At 39.7% G+C, this 25,631-nt stretch overlaps 1 protein-coding gene across 1 annotated transcript; it reads left to right on the top strand.

The window, feature by feature from the left end:
* The first annotated feature begins 1,758 nt into the window (after positions 1–1,758).
* Positions 1,759–25,100, top strand: LOC139461566 (uncharacterized). Its single transcript, XM_071243046.1, has 6 exons — positions 1,759–1,861; positions 19,252–19,351; positions 20,132–20,254; positions 21,244–21,351; positions 24,110–24,249; positions 24,869–25,100. The coding sequence occupies exons 2-5, from the start codon at positions 19,257–19,259 to the stop codon at positions 24,234–24,236; spliced, it is 453 nt and encodes a 150-aa protein (XP_071099147.1). The 5' UTR covers positions 1,759–1,861; positions 19,252–19,256; the 3' UTR covers positions 24,237–24,249; positions 24,869–25,100.
* Positions 25,101–25,631: the final 531 nt, after the last annotated feature.

Below are 25,631 nucleotides of genomic sequence, written 5' to 3'. Positions count from 1 at the left end.
CTACAATTATCTATCTTGTAAAGAAATAGTTGAAACAGACTGTCTTGATTCCGATTCAAGAGAGTAGCAGTCATTCGATGTGATTAAACAACATCTCCTCTTATTCAAAGTTATGACAAGATTAGATGTAAGCTTTGCCCAGTCATCTAAGGCGCCTCAGTTCGCTGTCTCCTGCAATTGCCCATTTTAACTTGAACCATATGTTCCCGTGTTTTTCAGTGAACAGTTGACTTGCTTTTACTTGTGTTTGTTACGGATGCCAAAGAAAAGGACAGGATACGCTCACCTTTTCCCTAACACCTGGTATCATCACTGTCTGATAGCGATTCAGAAACTCATGATCATGTTGCTGTCGGGATCGTACAGCGTACACGGCTTTAAGTGGAATTCTTATGAATCTGGAAAGAGTTGTGTCGCTTTTATTCATCAAATGTAAAACGTCCAGAGCTGCATCACTTACCTCCCACGTCAGACTGACAGACATGAAATAACTGAAACAATGTTCTAAGCGGGATTAACCCAAACCTATTCATTGATGTGGACTGATGTTTCCTGGCCCTTACTAACTGTATCAGGTGTATTTCGGCATCGGAACAAGGTTTTTCATCAGATTATAATTTCCAAAAGAATTCACCAGGCGCTTTACTTCCTTTTCTCACTTTGCAGAAACCACTCAAGCAATTATGGGGGATAACTTTGGTAAAGGAAATATCATTCTTTCGTAAAATACGGAAAATCTTACCCTTCAAAGAACAAGGACTAAATCCGGATATTTACCGGATAATACACATTGATCAAAGGCATTTTATTCTGGATGTTTTAACAGACCATCAAGATGATGAAACGAATTTCGATTAGCTTTTCGTGGTTTTTGTGTTTAGGTTTCCTATCTATTGCTACTCTCGTTCGAAAATAATGATAAAATATCCATTTTACCCATGTCCAGGAGTACGCTAATTCCAACACTTATGTCTATTATAATGGAAAATGTCTGCAACAATTTCTGATAATAGGTATTTTTGTTATGCAGGTAGACACAAAATAGAACATATTACACCAACGTTGGTGTTAAAAGGGTTGTAACATATTTCTGATGGCATCAAACATTTAAATCAATTTGTAAATATACCAATAAAGTTCTTGAGTGGTTTACGAAATAGATCACCTTGTGACTCTGACGACGCGTTCTACCTGCCCTGTTTTGGAAGGTAATAGATTATGTCTATTGTAATACAGCCCCCGTGATCTGTCACCTTGGATCAAACCCACGCCGACACTGTGTTATCCAGTTCTATACAACACAAGTGCTCTAACAATGAGATGTCTTTAATATGAATGAAGACAATCCGATATGGTTATACAATGAACAATTATTGTCAACGTTAATTGCAGGTGGCTTGCAAATTGATGTTTAATTGACGTCAAACACGTTCACGTGATCGCCAAGATCTTACTAATTCTTAAATGTGAACATGAATATCGACCGAACCTGACGCTAAAGACACGTCATCTAGTGCAAATACTCGATCAGGGCGTTATTTGTCATTGGGTAGTTCTTGACAGTGTATCGAGTCAATATTTCTTGGCGTATCTTCGATCGTGCTTCCAGGGACTATGTTAACATACTCTGCATTCTAGCTGGTGCCAACCAATCACATTTGTCAAAAGATAACGGTAGGTGGAATCTGATTGGGCAGACCGAGTGTTTCTGATAATTATCACCCCCGTGTGTTCTCTACGTGTGAGGTTGCACGCGTACCAAGGGAGTTGTTTGGGGGATATAAAGTCTGATCAACTGACAATCATCCATTGCAAGAAGAACCGACTTTGGTGCTAGCTGCGGGAAGGAAGAGAAACACAGGTAAGTCCACGTCTCAATTTGTCAATCGTTCTCAGAACTTCACAAGTTTGTCCGTCATTCGCTTCGTGTAATGATAAATGTTTGATCATTTTGTTTTATTTGTAAATAGTTATTTATTCACATGGGTATTTGTGTTACCAATAGGAGCATACACACCAGTTAAAAAACACTGAACTAGCGATTTCGTTTCACATTTCTCATATATTTCATTCTTGGGTCATTTGTTAGAATTTCTTCTGAGTGTGCAAGTTCACAATGAGGATGTCCACACACATTTAGAATATGGCATTTCGGAATGACGTCTTTGCGTTTACCTTTAATGGTATAAGCCTTTCTCTAATTGGATTATTTATTAAAACTCCCAAATTCCCAAATACCTATCATATATTAATACACAACTTCAATACATTCACACATCATAATATGGCATTTCGTAATGAGGTCTTTGCGTTTACCTTTAATGGTATAAGCCTTTCTCTAATTGGATAAATTCTCAAATACCTGTCATATATTAATATACAACTTCAATATAAATTTACAGGTGATTTGGCACGTGAATAGTGACATTTTATGGATTACAAATACATTTTAAAGAGAGGGATGTTGTATATAACAGTTTAAGGTTGGACCGTGTATCAAGATAGTTTAAAATATATTATGCTATACAGTATATGCAATTTCATCGTTATTCATGCCTTCAAATGTTTTACTGAGTTTCGTATGTTGTGCTGTAGAAATGTGACATCAAGGTTCTGAGTGTGACGCCCAGCGCACAGCGTAAACACGAAACGTGCGTGACCTGGCTTAATGGAGCAATATTAAATGTAACGAGATTTCTCCTTGCATGTAACACATAAGATAGATGAGGGATACTTAGCATCTTTCCTTTTCAGATTAGTTTATACTGGTCATACTATATTCACTTGCAATGATCTGACACAGGTGTAAGCCTGTCCTATATATCAGGTGAACCAGTCTCTGCCTTCCCCTCAAGTACAGTAAACTACGGTTATAACGAACTCAAAGGGACCACTAATTTTAGTTCGTTATAACCGCAGTTCGTTATAAGCATATATACAGCATAACGACAGCAAATAGTCGGGACAAAAAAGTAGGTTCGTTATATCCGTCAGTTCGTTATAAGCGTGTCCGTTATAAACTTAGTTTACTGTAAAGCGTTATAATGTGTGTGACATTGTCCATATGTTTGAACACGAGAAAATGGAAAGCGAAATACATTTTCATTTTTATCTGATAGGAATTTACGGTTAATTAACCTTTCTTTAATTATATTTGCCTTTGTTGATTGTCACGTATCAGGTATAAATTAATGGTGTAAAAACAACCACGAATCTTAATCGACATTGTACATGTAAAACCTTCCCCGGTTTTTAGTTAAGAATTAACAATTTCTCATATCTGGCTTTACGGTATGTCAAGGAAACTGTCAACGGACACGGCGAATACAGCTGTACATGGTAATTATAAGGCGATTCCTATCATCTTGAAACCGAAGCAGTGAGATGGGTTTATCGCGTACGCCGCAATGAATATTATTTCAGTTATATCACGGCGGTCCAGCGTAATTGGAGTTAATCGCAATGCGATGGCGGATTGAGATTACAGGTTAGGGGCTGACAAACCAAACTCTCAACAAAGGGGAGTATTTGATTCGAGCACACGAAAGCGGGATCATTCCTCCATGTTTCCTGACATCCTGAGAAAATGGTTTTTGGATTGACAAAGTCAAAACAAGGTAGTCTTGACAAGAAGTGTAACTTAAGCTTCGGGTGTGATTCGATATAGTCCAATAACCATCAAATAGCCATTTCCCTTCCACTGATTTACGCACCTGAACTGGAAATAAAGAAGACTAGCGACACCACCCCATCTGTTTCATATGTAGGTGTGTGCATAAACATTCAAAGATTCTCCAGAAAGACTGTATGACAAGACGGATGACTTCAACTTCCCCTTTATGCCGAATGATAATCCAGCAGCTTCAACCTTTGGTGTTCACATTTCACAACTTGTGAGGTACAATCGAGAATGTTCTTTCTTCGGATATTTGAGAGATCGCCATCGACTCTTGCTGAAAGGTTGATGGATCAAAGTTACAACATTCAAGGCCTCAGTAAAGCTTTCAGAACGTTATATGGCGGACACGTGGATGACATTTCTAAATTTGACGCATCAGCGACCAAAAATATGTCTGCTGCAATTCCCTATTTTGACATGTACCAATGTTCCCGTGTGTTTTAGGTGACTTGCCTTTGCATGTGTCTGTGACGGGTTCCACCTGTGGGGCAGGTTACTCTCACCTTCTCGCGAACACCTTGTATCATCACTGTTGATATTGATTCATTCACACAACCTAATGACATAGTCGGCATTGTTCAATAGACTTTGCTGTAAACAGATATTTATTGTAAAGGGGTTTGTCACTTATATTTTATTGTGAAAAAAATATTTTTAATCTATTTTTATCATGTTACTTTAACTTTTTACTTTTTACATAATCACAAGCATCTCCTTCTTTACAATTCCTTTCAGTTGACATACCGTAACAGCCGACGCCCGTATAATTGAGATTTTGAATTCATCGGTTCAATTCAACTTCGATAAAGCCAAAACTCTATATCGACTTTCAGCGTGTTCCCATTAGTTCCAAGGATACATGATGTTGTGCAGAGTTGTGAAACCTATGATCGTTGATTTGAATCCCAGTTTCGATCTGATTATGTTTCTTGGTTTGTCAGGACCAATACCATTTTCGTAACTTTGACTAATGATGTAAAACTTCTTTGAGTGGCATTTAGAAGTTGGAATGGTAACTAAGACAAAATTCTTATGGATGAGCAACTTCTTTATTACAATTGGGCGACGTTTCGGCGTAGACTCTGACACCGTTATCAAGCACATGATGTACAAACTAGGTAGGTAAAGCTAGGTTGTAAGAGTCTGACCGAAATACTGCAGCGTTGAACCAAAGTCACTCCCACACTTTTTTGTCCCTCTTATCAAATAGATGAGTAAAACGTTAAATCTTCATTGGTATATACGTCTCCATAAAGGCTACACATGTATCTAGGACTAATCATGTTTAATGGCCCAGGTAGTCAACGGCACTAGACAAGACTATCAATAAAGTCGAGCATGTACATTTCTAGGCTGCAATATATTGCCATGGTAACGGAAGCATTGTAGATCTTACAATCTCGCGTCAACACTATTTGTTTCTCCAACCATATAGCAATGTACCTTGATTGGTATTTTGAAGAATAATTCCTAATTCTAATCACTGATCAACTCATTAATGCTCCTGTATATTATTGACAACTTGTGATACTTATCTTCAGATGCAAATGCTAGTGTTAAGACAATAACCCAGAAAATGTGTCTTAAAGAGATAGCATGTTAACATGGAGTATCTCTTAGATTAATTAATGTGCTCAGGTTAGCACATAACGAAGTACAGTGATGGAAAGATGAGAGAGGTATGTATCAGATTTACGTCTTTATCTTAAATAGTTTAAAATCATTGGTGAGTGAGTTGGGGTCTTTTCAAATCACTACAGTTTCCAATTTTCAGTTTGTGAAATGTCAATGATATTCGTGCTTCATACTGCCGACTGTCGTCACTCTACACAAGTGGGTATGACTGTAAAGTTCACAACATATGATGTCCGTCATTCGAACTGACGTAGAACGTTTCATGTCAAAATCTCCAATGAAAGACTTGAAACAAATTGGACTCAACCTTTTGGAATACTAGGAAAATCAATAAACTCATATGTAAATTATCACAAGATTGGATAACAACAATTCTTAGGCGTCGTTTTGGAAAATCGATATTTGTATCTTAATGTATACGAGCATGGTATTGCTTGGTGTGTCAGCACTGACTAACTTTTAAACAGTTCAGATGTGATAACATACATTATAATTTGGGAATATATTTGATACAGTCAAACACCGTTGTGTCGAACTTTGAGGTGCCGAACTTACGGTTTTCTCGAAGTAAAAGTTTTTTCCCTGCGTAGTCCTTCTTTATTCCTCATGTTCGGTTGTGTCGAACTTCGCATAACTCGAAGTATTTTCGTATGCCCCTTTAACTTCGACACAACGGTGTTTGACTGTATTTTTGGTGTCAGATAGTGACATCTAATGACTTAAACGGTTGACTACAGATGATAACTGCCACAGATATCATTGATAGGAAAATCAAATCTATGTGTGTCAGATACATTTTGTATTGAACACAAACAGGAAAGTGTACGTTCAATACAATATGTATGTGTGGGAGATGTGTTGGAAAAGTGACTAATAAGTCAACACATTTTGGTCTAAACATCGGATTAAACATAGTGAATGAGTTGGTTTTATCTCCGCTGTGAAGGGTATTTCATTCAATCACAGCGTGTTAAATTGATGTGGGATGAAAGCCTGAAGTGATGCAGGTTTAGGGTTTAAAAAATAGAATTTTCCCTGAAATTCAGTAAGAGGTAGAATGCTCTTTCCTTGTTAACACCTTTACCAGCCTAATCTGGGTACAGGTCTATCTGGCTGCTGGCACTGCTACGCCATAGTGATGCTGGCCTATGATGGAGAAGGCCACCAACGTACTTCTTAGTGTGAATGCTTAAGCAAGTGAGTGAGTGAGTTGGGTGAATCGCCACTTTTAACAGTATTCCAGTTATATCACGGCGTGTTAGCTTAATGTGGGAGGAAGCCCGAAGTGATGCAGGTCTCAGACGTTTACCACTTCGGTGAAACCCGCGAGCACGGGTATGGTGCTGACAAACCTAGAAACATAATCCTGGCGAACCGGGTATCGAACCCACAATCATAGGTTTCTGGCGTGCCCAAGGGACGCATCTCTGCACAGCGAATCGCGGCGCCTTAGACGACTAGGCCACCCGTGCCCCCGCTTATGTCCTTCATATCCGACTGGATGTGGGTGGCAAGTGAGTCTGATTTAGAAACCGAAGGTGTCTTTGGCATTAAAGTGATTCCAATTGAAGGCCTTTTGCCGAACGCAAAATATATTCAAGCCTCAGTTGCGATCTTTTGTTTGTCGTTACATCCATAATTTGTTGATCGTGATTCGAGTATTGACATATCTTTGACATCGACAAATGAATACACTCTGTGTGAGCCAGTGTGACAGGTAGAGGTTATGTTAGAAGTTAGAACAAGAAGTTAGTGTTTGCAAGGAATCATGCATGACAACCCCTCTTTGAATATCTAATCAAAGCATTAGTTATGTACATATACATGTATCGAGAACTCAAATCTAAAACTAATCAGGACTATGTGGATTAAAGATGTTAAGGATTTAATTCTATCTGTGTACAAGAAACCGCTTGTCAAGACTGACCAGGGTAGCTTGATGACGTTTATGACGTCAAACCGAACCGCCGCTTTTACCAAGTAGAATTTGGATTTCAAGTTTTCAACTAATCTGAAAAATATGCGGTCTACTTCAGCCCAATTATTAATTATGCTATATTTAAAGAAAAAGAGAGAAAAAAATCCAAATTTAATTTTCCAGGGACAGAAGCCTTGATATTAAAATTGGTTATGGTATTGTTTCCAAGTATGTCTCCTATTCATGGAGAACGAGATGATCAACTCGGCCACTACTCGCCTTCCTTTTCAGCAGGCGCCATTCTCTGCCATTCTCTGCCACCCTCTGTCATCATTTTGCCATTCTCTACCATTCTCTGTCACCCTCTGCCATTTGTTTGCCATTCTCTACCATTCTCTGCCATTTTCTGCCACCCTCTGCCATTTTTTTGCCATTCTCTGTCATTCTCTGTCATTCTCTGCCATTCTCTACCATTTTCTGCCACCCTCTGCCATTTTTTGCCATTCTCTGTCATTCTCTGCCATTCTCTGCTATTCTGCCATTCTCTGTCATTATCTGTCATTCTCTGCCATTCTCTGCTATTCTGCTATTCTGCCATTCTCTGTCATTCTCTGTCATTCTCTGCCATTCTCTGTCATTCTCTACCATTCTCTGTCATTCTCTGCCATTCTCTGTCATTCTCTGCCATTCTCTGTCATTCTCTGTCATTCTCTGCCTTTCTCTGCCATTCTCTGTCATTCTCTGTCATTCTCTGCCATTCTCTGTCATTTCTAACTCTAACTCTTGTTAGTCAGGGGGGTAGCATAGTGGTTAAAGCGTTCGATCATAACACCAAAGACCGGAGTTCGATACCCACCTGGGTACAATGGTTGGCACCGATGGTTTGGCTGGAATATTGCATAATGCACACCTACTTCACCCACTCGCCAGTCAGCAGAGTTATGGTGTAACTGCCCTTCTGAGGAAACACTACGTTAATATGAAGCGGAGAAACCTGTGGCTGATGTCAGGAGTTATAGGGGTGTGCATTTGTTGACACCAGATCACAGGTGATAGTTGGATTCCTTGCTATAGCTTGTTATTTCATACACTCTGTAGCCATTTCAGACTTTCGAACCGTTTGCCGCATGCCAACTGCGATGCTATTTTACGGATGAAGGGGTGGTAATGAAAGATTTAGTTAGTTGTTGAAGGTAAGGTGAGGGGGTTAACGTAACAGCAAGTACACTAATTTAATTTGGTGTGACGCGGCCAGGGTATCGAACTTCCAACGTTCCGTTCCTCGGGAAGAAGCTCTATCCACTAGGCCACTGAGTAAATCTGAAGCAAGTGACACCTGTCGTAGATACTTACTACTGTAGCGAAACCCACGACAAAGCATTATGATCAGGGCTGACTGACACAAGGATTATGATGAGAGTTGATAGACAAAGGATTGTAATTGGTACTGACAGACAAAGGATTATGATTGAAACTGGGAGACAAAGAATAATTATTGATCCTGACAGAAAAAGAATTATGATTGGTACTGACAGACAAAGAATTATGATTGGTGCTGACAGATAAAGAATTATGATTGGTCCTGACTGATAAAGAATTGTGATTGGTGCTGACAGGTAAGAATTGTGATTGGTAAGGACAGACAAAGAATTATGATTGGTACTGACAGACAAAGAATTATGATTGGTCCTGACTGATAAAGAATTGTGATTGGTGCTGACAGGTAAGAATTGTGATTGGTAATGACAGACAAAGAATTATGATTGGTGCTGACAGACAAAGAATTATGATTGGTACTGACAGACAAAGAATTATGATTGGTCCTGACTGATAAAGAATTGTGATTGGTGCTGACAGGTAAGAATTGTGATTGGTAATGACAGACAAAGAATTATGATTGGTGCTGACAGACAAAGAATTATGATTGGTACTGACAGACAAAGAATTATGATTGGTCCTGACTGATAAAGAATTATGATTGGTGCTGACAGGTAAGAATTGTGATTGGTAATGACAGACAAAGACTTATGATCATGGCTGACATCAAAGGATTGTGTGATAAGGCTGACAGAGATAAAATCATTATCAGAAAAAGTGTCATGGTCGGTACGAAGATGGGCCTCAAACTGACGATAAATGCATTTTTGCTGCAACGTTATGATAAAAACGATACGCCGTAGCTTATGTTTGTTTATGAAGTGATTTATGTTTCTTTGTTTATACAGTTACAGACAGTTTGTTAGCAATGTCTTATTTCTACGTAGATAAAAATGAAAAGGTATTGACGTTCCCCTAGGGGAATCTGGGTTAGAATTGGTCCTAACGCTGGTCGAAAGATACGACTTAACGGTTGGTCAGGCTCGGTGACTTGGTTGTCTGGTTTAATCGTTCACCCGACATTTCTCGTAATATCACAAACTGGCTTGACAGGTCCACACTCGAATATTTACAAGGCGTCGTCATTTAGCTTGAATATTGCTATTGATACATAAACAAACATACCATAGACTATTAATTTCCCATTGTAATACATGTTTCTACAATCGCGCAAGGGTTATAAAGTCAGGTGAGACTTGGTCCCCTGAACAGGTGTTCTTAAGGCCTGAATCATTTTGTTTATGAACGTAAACATATTTGCACAGTATTTTTTACATTTAAACCTGCATAAACGCAAAAACATGTTTACGTTACTTGAAATACGTCTATAATAATAATTTCACAGACTGCTCATATAATCATTTACGGACAAAAATTCAGTGACATTGTCTGGCGCAATAATGCAACACAAGCCACGCCCACCTTGTTTCTGCCAATCAAAACACAGTAATCCGCTTGGGGGCGTGTACTAATTATTTGTTTCGGTCTATGGGAACACAACGCACAAAATAGCTTGTTCAGCTCATCAAATGCCATGGAAATTGTAATGTATATATATATAACCAATTATTATACCATATTCATTATCATGCTAAAAAGGTAACAATGTTTGAAGTGGTACACTATAAATAACTCCAGATTATTATTCAACCATTACCCTGTTTCATGCCAAAGGGGGGCACGGGTGGCCCAGTCGTCTAAGGCGCCGCGGTTCGCTGTGCAGAGTTGCGTCCCTTGGGCACACCATAAACCTATGATTGTAGGTTCGAATCCCGGTTTTCCCCCGATTGTGTTTCTAGGTTTGTCAGCACCATACCCGTACTCGTGGGTTTCACCGAAGTGGTAAATGTCTGAGACCTGCATCACTTCGGGCTTTCGTCCCACATTAAGATGACACGCCGCGATATAACTGTAATACTGTTAAAACCAGCGTGAAACCCAACTCACTCACTCACTCATGCCAAAGATTAAAACGAGGTATGAGCTAATATCAGTGTGGAACATCAGCGAACTATCAGAACTACCTTCTAGTGTCACACATTCCTCTTTGTTGTTTCATGGTAATAAACTGGAGACGGTTCCAGGATCACGACAAGAGGTAGATCCTCTTTCAATGTGTGTTAATTGATGAAACCCGATTGCGCGGATCTGCTTCGCGTGTGTGATGCAGAGACCTACATAACCATGGTATGGTGTTACTGCCTATGAGACTTGAGACATTTCAATCTTTAGTATATAAAGTGAAAAAAACGTATTATTGTCAATGTACCACTATGTAATGGGAATGAGCATTTGATAATAGGAGGGTGTAGGTGTGCGGGGTGGTGTGTGTGTGTGTGTGGGGGGGGGGGGGGGGGGGGGGATGTGTGATGAGTGGGGGGGGGAGGAGATATTTTGAGTAAGCTGTCAGTTTATTACAGAATTTCTACAGCTGAAACTATAGGGTGACGTCATAGCTGTGTACAGTTATACAGTAAACTACGGTTATAACGAACACGCTTATAACGAACTGACGGATATAACGAGCTTACTGTTTTGGTCCCGACTATTTGCTGTAGTTATGCTGTATATATGCTTATAACGAACTACGGTTAAAACGAACTAAAATAAGTAGTCCCTTTGAGTTCGTTATAACCGTACTTTACTGTACTTGTTTAGTTTGCTGGTATCACGTGAAAGATAGATTAGGTCCCACTGCTTTGATTACCAGCGCATGCAAAACTCCAGTGATTGATAGTGTGAGTGTTTGATACGATGCTACACTACATCAGCCAGGTTCTACCTGCGTCTACGTCTTATACAGCCATTATGACAAATTATCCCCTATGAAGATTGCATATTACAAGCAGTCAATACAGGGAACTTAACGTAGTTTAAGTAAGTGAGTGGGGTTTAAAGCCGCTTTTAACAGTATTCCAGTTATCACGGCGTAGACCGCCTCCGTGGTCTAGTGGTAGAGCGTCCGCCCGGAGAGCGGAAGGTCAGGGGTTCGATCCCCGACCGCGTCATACCAAAAGACGTTAAAAGATGGTACTTGTTGTTACCCTGTGTGGCGCTCGGCATTAAGGGGCTAAAACAAGGACCGGTCGCAATATACGCAATGATTACCTTGTTGCTGTATTTAAGTAGGTTGCTAAATGTCATGATGTGTGAACATCACATACATTATCTAGTCATGATTACTCGAAGGCAAAAAAATATTATATCCAAAATATCAATTCGCTACAATTTAGTTTGCAATACCTTATTTCAATGGCACCATAACAGTTAGCAAAGGCACCAGTACTCATTGAATCCATGTAGTCCGCATGAATAGTCCGCGGAGGGATCTGACGCCAGACAGATATAGAGGTTAACCGTGCTGTTGGCGACGTTAAACGACACAGTCATGCCGCACTGCATGTTTCGAATACATCTTTGAATTTGATTATGGAAACAGTTTTGTCGCTTATATTTACAAATTGACTCCATTTAGTGTCAATGACTCCCTAAAACAACTCCCTGTTGATATGTTTCTCCATTTATCCCAGGTTGACTACTTCCTTCATGCAAGCACTGCACGAAAGGCAAGAGTTAAAGCAGTACGATCTATATTCAGATTTGTCAGCTAAGGAGATGTTTGTGTCGCTGGTCAAACAGTTTACATCACTCATGATGTTTCTTTCATGAAAGGACACTGAATGACTGGGATAAAAAAAAACGCGGATAAAGTTACATTGTACATATTTTGAGGTCACTGTATGCAACAAGTCCCTATATTAATACATGGATTCACTGGGAGTGGTCGAGCTTTGAACAGTGTTTCAATTATATCATTACATGTCAGGTTTATGTGGGCAGAGAGACCAAACTGATACAGGTCGTTGACGTTTACCGCATTGGTGAAACCCTCGAGTACATGTATGGTGCTTACAAACCCAGAAAAAATGATAAGGACGAACCTTGATTCGAACCAACGTCCATATGTTTCTTTCACGCCTAAGGAATGCAACTCTGCACAGCGAATTGCGAGGCCTACCGGTTAGAATATAGTTCCCGGGCAACCTATGTATGTCCCCAAGAGTAATTCCGATTTAGAATATAGGTCCCCAGCAACCTATGATTGTCTCCAAGAGGGATTCCGATTTAGAATATAGGTCCCCAGCAATCTATGCTTGTCTCCAAATGGGATTCCGATTTAGAATATAGGTCCCCAGCAATCTATGCTTGTCTCCAAATGGGATTCCGATTTAGTATATAGGTCCCCAGCAACCTATGATTGTCTCCAAGAGGGATTCCGATTTAGAATATAGGTCCCAAGCAATCTATGATTGTCTCTAAGAGGGATTCCGATTTAGAATATAGGTCCCCAGCAATCTATGCTTGTCTCTAAGAGGGATTCCGATTTAGAATATAGGTCCCCAGCAACCTATGATTGTCTCCAAGGGGGATTCCGATTTAGAATATAGGTTCCCAGCAACCTGTGATTGTCGGCAACCCTTGAAGTGGCGAGTAAATGGATCGGGAGGGTAGGCATTGAGTATTTGTGTTCGTGTCCTTGTAGCGTCGAGAGATGCTCATGATATTCCTCACTTGATTATCTTGTCCAAACTCGAGTATTTCTATACCGCTGTCATATAGCTAGACAACTGCGGTGCGGCTTTAAGCAACAAACAAACTAAACTAAACCTTTATTTCCATCATTATCAGCTAACAATATCAGAAGTGTTTGTCAGTAGTTATTGAATTCTCGGTAGTATTTCGTGGTCGGTCCTTATAAGAGGCGGGCACAATATACCAATCCGCTCACACCAATGCAAACAATGTCACACTTGACCATTGACTTGTATGCATCTTGAAACCTGCACGTGTTGACAGAACTCTCTATGGTCACGAACATGTAAATGTACATACTTCAAAGGGCAGTAAATCTAGAGCGCTTCAATCAAGGTTAAAAGGGGGTAGTTATTCAGTTCTTGACCTTGTTTAAATGAGGTCACATATTGGGAGGATAATTAGATAAAGGCTCACCGGTCCTCTCTATCAGACATTCAGAGTACGGGGAGGTGACTAGCACGTTCAAACCATGTAGGTGAGGTTTTTTAAACTTTTTATGCTTACTCGCGCTCCCTTTCTCGTTTTACCTTATGCCTCTGTTCTGTTTTCCCAGTATCTGACTTCACCACGGTTGTGATTCTAGGTTTATTAGTATTTTGTATTCCTCTGAGGCCTGCACCACTTCGGGATTTCCTTTCTGACAAGCCGTGATATGACTGCAATACTGTTCAGCAATATTCAGATTGTTTTATTCATTGCAAACTGAAAGGCCATAGGCCCATAGTTCAACGTATTTACAAGGTATGGGTGTTTCTTCTAACTAACAATGCATGATGTATGTACAATGCAATATTTTGTAATTTAAGTAATATTCAAAGTTGACATGAGGATACAAAACAAATTAATATTTGGGTAAGTTTTAAACTTCTTTGGAATGTACTTGTTTCTTAATTGACGATAGAGTTTACACACAAGCATAAAATGATACTCATTTTCTACAACATTAAGGTTACAAGATGTACAGATATTGTTAGACTTTTTAAATATACCTTTATAGATTTTTAAATCATAATATCCTGCTTGGAACTGCGCTAGCGATACTCGATTTTTTTTTTATGGTAACAGATATTAGATATTCTTCGAGTATAAATTGTTGTTTGAAGAGAGAATAGGTATATGTACATTTGCTATTTCTTAGTTTTTCTATCCACATTTGCTGAAAACAATCTTTAGCTCTTTAAAGTAATAATGACATAAACATCTTGACATTTCCAACACCCTGATCCATCCTTGCGTATCCAAGGCCTAAACTGAAAAGGGTGATTTTGATATTTGTTGCCCAATTATTTTTATTGCGTGAGTGACTGGCATTTTGATCCAGATAGAACAGCATGTTATAGGCTTTTACTGGGTATCGCGTGGATGGAAGAGTCGTCCGTAATACTGTTCAAAGCGGCGTTAAACCAAACTCGCTCGCTCACTCACTCACTCACTCACTCACTCACTCTCTGTTTATGTCCACTTTGTCCTTTCCACTTCTCTGAATGCGACCGCTGCCTTTATTAGTGAGCGCGACTGTCTTGTTCTTGGTGAAATGGGGTTTAACGTTGCGTTCAAGATTATTTCACTTTTATAGCTACGCGCATGCAAGTGCGTGTGCGTGCATGTGTGCGTGCGTGTGTGTGGCTGCTTGTGCTAGTACCGATTGTATAATGCTAGCCCTTGAGATATCATATTGCAGTTTAACATGAAGACTCCAAACCAACCAGTCCCTTAATGCCGAGCGCCAGGCTGGGTAACACCAAGCAACATCTTTTAACGTCTTTTCGTATGACGCGGCCTGGGATCCACGCAAGAGGGGTGATGTAACATCTTAGTTAAGCCGATTCCAAGCCGACCACTCCCTTTTTATACCGAGCGCCAGGCAGGTATTTTGGTATAGAACCAAAGCATTTCTGCTCACTACACCGGGGGTTGCCGGTCTTGTTCTAACTTTCTAACATGCGACATTACGGCCTAACTTCTCATTTCACTCAGTTTGCTAACGTAGATACAAATCCTAAACTTTAAAACTTTCAACAAAATTCCCACAGGGATTATCACACATGTTGACATGAAACAGACTTCGTTCACCTGAAATTGTTGTATCAAATATACACGTAACGGCTACGCAGTGACCTTCTTTTATCGGTGTAAAGATCCAACTGGAGATTTGAACTTTCAATACGACTAAAGATATTTACTTAACAGGGAAAATACAACGTCGCCCAATCATGGTTGATTCCACACATCTGCCAAGTCTCGGGAAATCTCGCCCGACTTATCGCATTAAGGGACACAGGTTTTTACGGTACACAGTGAAAATATTAATAAAACAGCCAAAATCACTAGACAACTGCGCCTCAGAGTATGTCTGGAATGCGTCAAACTTCTTTTGTTTGAAATCCCTTACTTTTCACATAAAACCTGATTTCCTGGACTTCCGGCATAGTCTAGCTGAAGCGTGAAGAGGAGATGGCGTTTACACTTCATCTTCGGATATAAAAATGACATCTCAAAACTCATGTAATCTTTATGGGCAAAAGAAACATTTTTTTTTTTCAGTTTGAGTAGATATTGTTTTTAGTGGTTAATACTGTGACATATCCGTATTGACTTCGCCAGTATTCAAGAGGAATCTCGCACACAGTCGATGCCTGTAGAAGGCACGGCAGTGAAGCTAACCCAGGCCAATGAGCGAATGTTGTGTAAAGCAAGTCAGCAAAGTCCCGGTTATATCCCGACAACCTGTAAATAACCAAGTCTAGACCAAACAAATGTGTAGCAAAGATTCCCATTTTAGTCGATTCTTATGGCAAGACAGAAAAAACTATGCAACTTAAATGGTATTTTCAGAAGCTATAACATAAAACGTCAACACCAGAGATTAACCAGTCTCGATGAGTGATAAAAAAATCCATTTGGTATGGAATATTGTAAGCGACATTCTCGCGATCCCGACCTATGGAAACGCGAGAATGTCCCTTACAGTATTCCATAATTTGGCGTGAAAGGCAAGACAGCGGTCGTGACTACATAAAGGGATCACCTAAGATTAGTTATGACACCAAGTGTTCGCGTAACGTATTAATGTGTAAATGCCGAATGCTATATATTACCTGAAGCAGTTTGGTGACTACAAGTATCAAATACCGTTTGAGGTACAATTGACCATACTCTTTCTACGAAGGTTTCAAAGAGTTTCATACGACTCTTTCTTCAAAGTTGTTTGATCAGAGTTGCAATATTCAAGGACTTAATTACTTAAGCTTTCAAAACGTATTATGGGAGACATGTGGATAACATTTCCAAATTTGACAAACTGGTAACCAACACAGTTCCCTTTTGTGCATGTATCGTGAGTTACCGAGTTTTTATACTGACCTTTGCATGTGTTTGTGACGGGTGTCACCGGTGGTGCAGGATACGCTCACCTTTTCTCAAACACCTGGTATCATCACTTTTGGGACACCAGAAATTGGCTTCACACATTGTATCCCTGGTCAAAAACACATGCAAAGGTAAGTCAATCGCCTCGTGTGTTTCATATCTACGTCTATGCATAAAGAGTCACTAAAACCTATCAAAAATACTGTATGACAAGCTATGTGAGGGGTGCCACCGCTGGGGCAGGATACGCTCACTCACCTTTTTGCGAACACCTGGTATCATTACTATTTGATATAGTCGGAATCGTACCATCGACTCTTCTGTGCAGAGATTTCTATTGGATATGGAAAAGGTTTTGTGGCTTTACTTTCAATATTCCACAAATAATTTCAGTTTTTGTTTAGATTTACTCCTATTCCAGTAGATATACAGCCATTTTTTAAGAACATTGTTTTGTAGCTGTAAAACACTGTCCGCACGGGTACATGGTCTGCGTATAGATGTGGTATCTCAGTACTAATAAATTGGCCTTGATTCGTCAACACATGTTTCTGGTATAGTCGGAATCGTACAATGGATTTCATATCTGAATAAAAGCGACAAACCTTTTCCAATCTCTGGGAGACAAGTCCATTGTATGATTCCTACTAAATTATAATAGTAATTAATAGTAATAGTATGTAAGGAAGCAGTGGTACGTTTGTCCTCACATCCACATTGCAATGAAGCATCACATTTCTTTGATGGGCATCTGACATATTCACTGATGAACTATGCGGGCATATGTGATACATAGAATACTAAACGAGCTCCCGTGTAATACTAATTTTATGAAACGAGTGAATAATTCTGGTAAGGGGGCGAGTTTAGTCTTTATTTAATACTTGCCGTTTAAAACCTTTTTTTTAGAATTTCTATGTCGTGAGTGAACATGGGCAGACATCTTCCACAGCATAAACCCTTTGTGTTTTACAAAACAATACTTCAAACACGTCAAAAGTTATTACATGACAGGTATTGGTTTAATACCATGCAACGGCCCAACTTAATAATTCAGGGTCCCTTTTCAGAAAGTTATCGTAGCGCTGGACATCAATTACTCCAATATACCTAGACATACAAGTGTCATGGCGCTACGATCGCCTTGTGGAACGTCACAATATCCTATGACGTAATTTGTGAAATTTCGTTTCAAGATCCATCGGCTAAACAATGCCATGTGACGTCAGCCTAACAACAGGGTTGCTGGGGTCATCGACTGACAAGGCTCCTTTCAGTGATCTATCATCTCTACACGCAATGTCGTTGAATAAGCCCAGGGATGTTGAGAGTTTTCAATCTTTGTTCGTGAAATGTGTTCCAGCAGTACGTCAACATGCGCTTTGGTAACGGGTGATCTCTTCACGGGCCAGTAATAAATACTGATATGTCCATTCCGTGGCATTGTTAAAACTAATCAGTTGGCACCCTTCTACCCATTTCTCATAAGAAACGGTGCTTCACAATATATTTAGATAAAGAGTTACAGGAACTATTTCATTTCAGAACTGTATGGTTATTCTGACCTTTTAAGGAACACATGTAATTCTAAAATTACATTCGTCGCGAGTTTCGCTATATCGCTGTATCATATTTTGTTTTCCCTTAAATCTATCAAATGCAAATTCTGAGAAAAGGAAAGTTTGCTCAAGATTAATCCTACAAGTTTACATTCATGTGCAAATACGTAAAATTTAATTTGAGAATTTAATCCCCATCAGTGCGAGTGAGAGCGCGTGAATGCGTGAAAACATGCCACGTTTTATGTACACATCTCTACATCGAAGGCAACCAAACTGTACACCAAGAGCACCTGATATTGCTGAAGCATATGTAACACATGTGGCGTCTCCTTGGGCAAGAAACTTTGTTCGAATTGTGCCTCTGTTCACGTGCACCCAGCAGTGGACGGGTACCCGGTAGGATGGGATGCCAATGTGGAATTCAACCTTCTAGCGCCTGACAGACAGCTGGGGTTGTATGGTCCCCAAGGAGCTGAGAAGGATTCTTGAGTGCACAATGATCCAGTGACCGCAAGGGCCGGAGCATGCCCCTGAGTGGTGTGGAAATATGAGAAATATAGCTTTATATTATTATGTACAGATTAAAATTAAACTACAACAAAAATGCGCAAAGAGGGTTTGGGTTATCCGGGCACAGTCAGGATGGTTAGGCTCATCATCAGCTCGGGGCCCTTGCACCCTCTACACGTAGCCCAGACATCGAATGGGACTTCTCCCTTGTCAAACCCACCCAGAACTTTTCGGAGACTCCCCAGCCTTCTGCATTACCCAGATTGTCAGAAGGGCTGTATTGCGGGTACTCTCCCAATGTCAGTCAACAGATTGGGAGGTACCAAACCTAAGGCACCGAGAACAATGGGGAGTCGGACAACTTGGTACTTGGGATGAAAGCGTGACATTTCGAGGTCTGCATATTTGCATATTTGCATATTTAGTAGTAGTAGTAGTAGTAGTAGTAGTAGTAGTAGTAGTAGTAGTAGTAGTAGTAGTAACCTTAATGCATGGCGGACACGTCGAGGTTGATTCTAATAAGACATTTGGTTTGAGCAAAACACCTTTATGTGAATTTATGACTGTCATTTGTCTTCATGTAATTTTGTTTTCTTTAATTTCAGACGACATGAACAACACAAGAATTTCAATCCTCGTCGTAGTTCTCTCCCTTTTATTAGCAGCTTTGACAGACGCCAGGGGGCTTCCGGATGTTAAAAATAGGTATGTTACGTGTACTCTGATTAGTTGTATAACAAAAGCGCTCCAAATGAGATGCTGTGTAAAATATCATTTCATCGCTTTATGTTTTATTACTCTCTACTTTTTAGTGAATAGTTTATATTTCGGGTGTCTTGATCATGCGAAGGATGGATGGTGTGCACTTAACTTTTTAAATTCTATATGCATATCATCGTGTGTGACATATTATTAATTCACTTTTTAGAAGTAATAACATATTTAACGCCTCATGGAATAGTTTTGTGATTGGAGAGTTATGTTTGACGAAAGCTTGCAGTATATTCTTTTTCATATTCCATTGTACACCCATTTTTTGTAAATCCCATGTAAACATGTTTGTGAGATTCAAATTGACCCGTGTTGAATCAGGTGTAAAGAAGAGATCCCCCGCAAACCATGCTTGCCGTAAGAGGCGACAAACAGGACGGGTGGTCAGGCTCGGTGACTGGGTTGGTTGCGTGTCATAGTACCCCGACGGTATCGATCATTGCTCACAATATCAATCACTGGCGTGCCTGGTCCAGACTCAATATTTACAGGCCGCCGGCATCTGAGTGAACAAACAAATAAACAAACAAACAAACAATCACACTGACGGTGATGTTACCATGTCTTCTACAAACAAAATGCTTTACATTAATGAAATGTGTTATCGTTCCAGTCATAATAGTTCCCACGCACCAGCTGATACTGTCATCCAATCACAAATCGCGTAGCAAATGTTAACAACGGGTGTTGCGTTTCGGCGCTGTTTGCTTTCAGGGTAAAACGCCAGTCAGCCGACGTGCAGGCGGCAGAATACTTGGCATGGATTGCACTTGGCGGAAGGTTACCTCGAAACGGCTGTGCTCAGGTTGCGTGTGGGGTGGTCGATATAGTCAATAGGTTTGTTAGCATTTGGTGATAGAGGGGACACAAAGTAGTCCTACCAATGTTGAAATCACAGATCAAATTGACCTTTCGTAATTAAAAAATTATACAAGGAGAGTTTCGGTCAAAAAAGTTAAAAACGAGGCACTTCTTCTGAACCAGGTAATATGTTTAATCAATACTGGTTGCGATCTTTTTCTCGACGATGCCCGTAATACATTTCTATAAATGATGTTTGGAAACGTTTTTTGTTTGCATTTTCATCTTGGTCGTGGCAGTTTGTAAACCTAGATTGTCGTTGGCTGGACTACTGATGATTGTGCACGAGGCAATGTTACAGTTCGCATGCTGGTTGTGTACCACTACACATGTATGCCTATATACTGCATGCAGTCCTGCATGATGTATTATTATTATTATTATCATTATTATTATTATTATCATCATATACCAATGCAACACTCTTGATCTGTTTGATATTAATCTCAACAAATTGCGTTGTAGTTGATAATCACCGAATTCCTATCTCTCTCTCTCTCACACACACACACACACACACACACACACACACACACACACACACACACACACACACACACACACATCCATTTCCATCGTATTTAGGGCGCCATTCGGAGTGTGAAGATTGTTTCGTCACTACGACCAATGGAACCTGCTAACGTTCTTGTCTGACTTTTAAGGGAGGGATGTGCTGTCATTGCGACCAATGAAACCTGCTCACGTTAATGTCTGACTATTTATGTCTCTTTCAGACAATCGTTACAATACTGAAGGATGTCGTATTCATTCATTTTCTTTCAGGGGACTTCTTAAACAATGGTCAGAGCGCACTGCTTTGACTGTCAGCGAAGCGGCTAAACGCTAAGTTGTCTCTCATAGATGCTTACCCACATAGGAACATCGTCTCAAGCTCTGCGCTTATTGCTGTGTGATTATTTCCTCCAGTAACCATGGTTAACAGTTGTGTCTCTCACTTTGTTTAGAATCAGGCGGTCATCATCCGATCAGAGAATAGCAGAGTTACAGGCCCTGATGGCCTTGGTACAAAGTGGCGGCATGGTTGCCCATGGACAGTATGACCCCCTTAGTATGTAGGTATCCCTGTCGGTCGGTCACGTGTGGGACCATTGTTGGGTCACAAGTGGCGACATCACGTGGTGATGTCACGTGTTCTACGTCCACCGTACAGCGTCACCATGGCAACGTCTTGCCCTGTGCGTATATGTGTTCAACCCGTTACGTCGGATCAAACTCGACTATCTGTGTTTGGTTTTAAAAGGGATATTCCTTTGGGAGCGCAGTATGTGTGCTGTAAACAATGATGTGTCTATGCTGTAAACAATGTGTTAAGAATGTACACACGCGAGATATGTTTAGATCTAAACATGATTAGGGGTGGGTCAAAATCTAAAACGGAATGCACATTAGGTGTGTTGATCGCATTTAGGTCAAAACATATGAAATGAGCTGTCGTCTCACAGCCTTAACCTCATCGAAAAACAATGTCAAAATTATGGGACAAGGAACGTGTTTAAGTTTGTGTTCAAGATCTAAACACATTTTGTACTGTGTGTATAATGTGTCATACTATGCCCGGATATGTTACCTGCGCGTTACTCATGTGTTTTGTGTGATTATTTTCGTGATAGAAACTCGGTCTTTTGTCCCAGATATTCAAACTATGGGTTGGGCGGTCGGGTAGCCGAGTGGTTAAAGCGTTCGCTCGTCACGCCGAAGCCCCGGGTTCGATTCCCGACATGGGTACAATGTGTGAAGCCCAATTCTGGTGTCCCCCGCCGTGATATTGATGGAATATTGCTAAAAGCGCTGTAAATCGCAACTCACTCACTCACTCAAACTATGGGTACTAATATGTGACGTGTTCTCAATTGAATGTTTTTTTGAAAATCGATATTGATTAATCTATATGGATATATTGAGTGTTCTACCTGTATGTATATATCTGTAATGTCGTCTCTTTGTTTGTGAATATTTGTATGGAGATAATACTGTGAATATCGTCTTCGAACGACAAACATGGAGACCGTTCACTTTTGTTTTGTAATATTAGGAATGGGGCGAAGTATTTGAACACGCTGCTCTATTGATAAGCTGTAAAGAGAATGTCGCCCTGTATCTGCGTCTGTCTGTTTGTATGATTGACCTTACTGTATGATTGTCTTTACTGTATGATTGATAAAAATGTATGATTGTCTTATTTTATGTTAACCTTACTGTATGATTGGTCATACTGTATGATGTATTTACGGTGTGATTGACCATACAGTATGATTGGCCATACTGTATGATTTATTTACCGTGTGATTTATTTACTGTGTAAATTACCATACTGTATGATTGGTCATACTGTATGATTTATTTACTGTGTGATTGACCATACAGTATGATTGGGCATACTGTATGATTTATTTACCGTGTGATTTATTTACTGTGTAAATTACCATACTGTATGATTGACCTTACTGTATGATTGAAAATACTGTATGATTGAAAATACTGTATGATTATCTTGTTTTATGTTAACCTTACTGTATGATTGGCCATACTGTATGATGTATTTACTGTGTGATTGACCATACATGTATGATTGGCCATACTGTATGATTTATTTACCGTGTGACTTATTTACTGTGTAAATTACCATAGTGTGTGATTGACCTTACTGTATGATTGTCTTTACTGTATGATTGACAATACTGTATGATGCTCTTATTTTATGTTAACCTTACTGTATGATTGGTCATACTGTATGATGTATTTACTGTATGATTGGCCATACTGTATGATTTATTTACTGTGTGATTGACGATACAGTATGATTGACCTCACTGTATCATTGTCATTACTGTGTGATTGGCCTTTCTGTGTCATTGTCTTCATTGTATGAATGACCTTATTGTATGATTGGCTTTACTTTATGATTGACCTTACGGTTACAGCACCATACAGTGTGTGGCTTAATCCTGGTGGCGATACCCTAATACGGTCGAACATTGTGTTGCATTATAGCGGGTTCGCGCTCTGGTGTTGGGGATTTTGTTACTTTGCCTCAATGCAAAAACACGTGTATTATTAAAATGACTATTGTATGTGCATGTATATGTATATGTAACTCAAAGCACTTTGTATTGAGATATACCTGACCTGTCTCCTCCCTGTATGCGTCCTTCACCGTGTCTGCATGTTCCCTTTGTACAAGACGTGTGTGATACAATGCCTACTATACTAACACAACCAACCGTCACGATATAACAGTCCATAAAAATTGTCATGTTTGTGATTTGAAAACAACTTCTTTATTGCTTGTAACGACGTTTCAGGGCTACTTTTTTGTCTCTTAATTCACAGTTTTCCAAAACAAATACTTGACTGCATGATCAAATTGGGCAAACGTTAATGTGTCTTACTTGAACACGTTCCAAGGCTGTAAAATGCATACACAATACATGCACTTACACTTGTGCTACCGAGACTAATAGATATGATTGTTTCGTTTGTGCGTCAGTACATGTATCCGTAACACTTTGTGACGTAACATGTTTGTATGGTTTGTTTACAATATATCATATCGTCTTTGTGTGTATACGGCAAACTGTTTTTTCTTATGGCTAATTCCTCACGTGTTCATAACACCATGACTATCTAAATCTTGATGCATGTCCGCGATGTCTTTAATATCAGTCTTACTGCAGTCATTTAATGGAACGACTTTTCAAGACATATATTGCTGAAAATGAACCAATACATGCTAAAAGGTTTTTTTCTAAAAATAGGTTTTAATTCATGTATTCGAAAACACTTAATTCATTACTACACTTTTTGCGACAGTGGAAAGAGGAAGCGATCCGGATTCCGGCCGGAAATTCAGTCTGAGGATGACGAGAGGAGATGGGCACTAGTTAACGCCATTGTACAGAAGGAAGCCAATGAGATTTCAAGAGAAAGTGAACAGTGAACCTTTACATTAGGTAAATGACGTATTAATCATATATATAACACATTTGATGAAACTTGGTCAACGCGAACTTCATTAAGTCGATACATTGTTTAAGACTATGTCTGTTTCTAGGACCGGCAGAATCTGCAACGATAATGGTTCATTATTCCAAGGACCTTTTGTTAATGAGTGTCAATTAAGTGAAGAAACATTATATTTATAAGTTTTTCTCATCATAATGACTAAAATATAGAATTTAGCTATACAAATCCTTTCCACTGCCCTACCTCATAATTTGTATTGACCCTTTGGAGATTCCGAGTTAGAATCTGCATGGGCGTTAAGTCCAACTCACTCACTCACTCATTTCCGAATTCGATTTGTTGGTTCACAGCAAGAGAATGAATATGACATCATTATCAGTATCGCAAATTGGGCCACCTTAAAACAATCTGGGATATATACTTACGCACTGTCCATAGCATACGTATGCATAGAGCCGTATTGGTCATCTAACACCTGTTTAATCTTCACAAAGGTAAGTCCCTGATTATCAATATATGATTTGTGAACACATATGTTAACTCAGCTTATTCCTTATTTAATAAAAAAAAAGCTCTTATTAAATCAATGTATTTTTGACGTTTCAGCATTCCTACAAAAGCCGAGAAATCCTTCCAATTCAGCAACAGGGGCGAGACTTCAGCAGGGAAAGGCGTGATTTGTGTTTGAGTTCCAGTACCACGTGACATGCATGAACCAATCACAGTGACCTCGAGAGGAGTTGTTCCACTCTATATTTCTACGGGCGTTATATACATATTTTATTGAGCATCCAACCAAAACCATCCTCTTTCAATAAAAGAATTGTGTAAAAAGGGTCATACGTGCTCCGTGTTCTTAATTATCAAGTTTTGTTTGTTTTGTCACAGAGGATTCATCATCTCAAGTCGCAAAGAAAATATATTTTAAATTATCTATCAGACGTTTACAGGGGCGTCGGGTAGCCTAGTGGTTAAAGCGTTCGCCCGTCACGCCGAAGACCGGGTTCGATTCACCACATGGGTACAATGTGTGAAGCCTATTTCTGGTGTCCCCCGCCGTGGTATTGCTGGAATATTGCTAAAAGCGGCGTAAAACCACACTCACTAACTTTACACATAGTACCGTTTTGTTGGTAGGTATGCTCGCTAGTTATCACAAACAACCATGTAGATCACGATATGGTATTTGCTCTTAAAATGATGTGTAGGCCAGCGGTTAAAATGGACACAGGTTTGATTCAACTATTGGCGTGTCTCACACTGATCTCGCTGGAATAAGACTACAGAGGAATAAACTCGCACCCACTCACTCACTCACTCACTCACTTACTCACTAAACTTAAGCGCCATTTCAATACTGGAAGTAGCA

The sequence above is a fragment of the Haliotis cracherodii genome, unplaced genomic scaffold, assembly GCF_022045235.1.
Source record: "Haliotis cracherodii isolate W230 unplaced genomic scaffold, xgHalCrac1.p SCAF_15, whole genome shotgun sequence".
In the NCBI taxonomy this organism is placed as follows: domain Eukaryota; kingdom Metazoa; phylum Mollusca; class Gastropoda; order Lepetellida; family Haliotidae; genus Haliotis; species Haliotis cracherodii.
The sequence above is the reverse complement of the archived record's forward strand: the minus strand, read 5'-3'. Positions and strand labels throughout refer to the sequence as shown.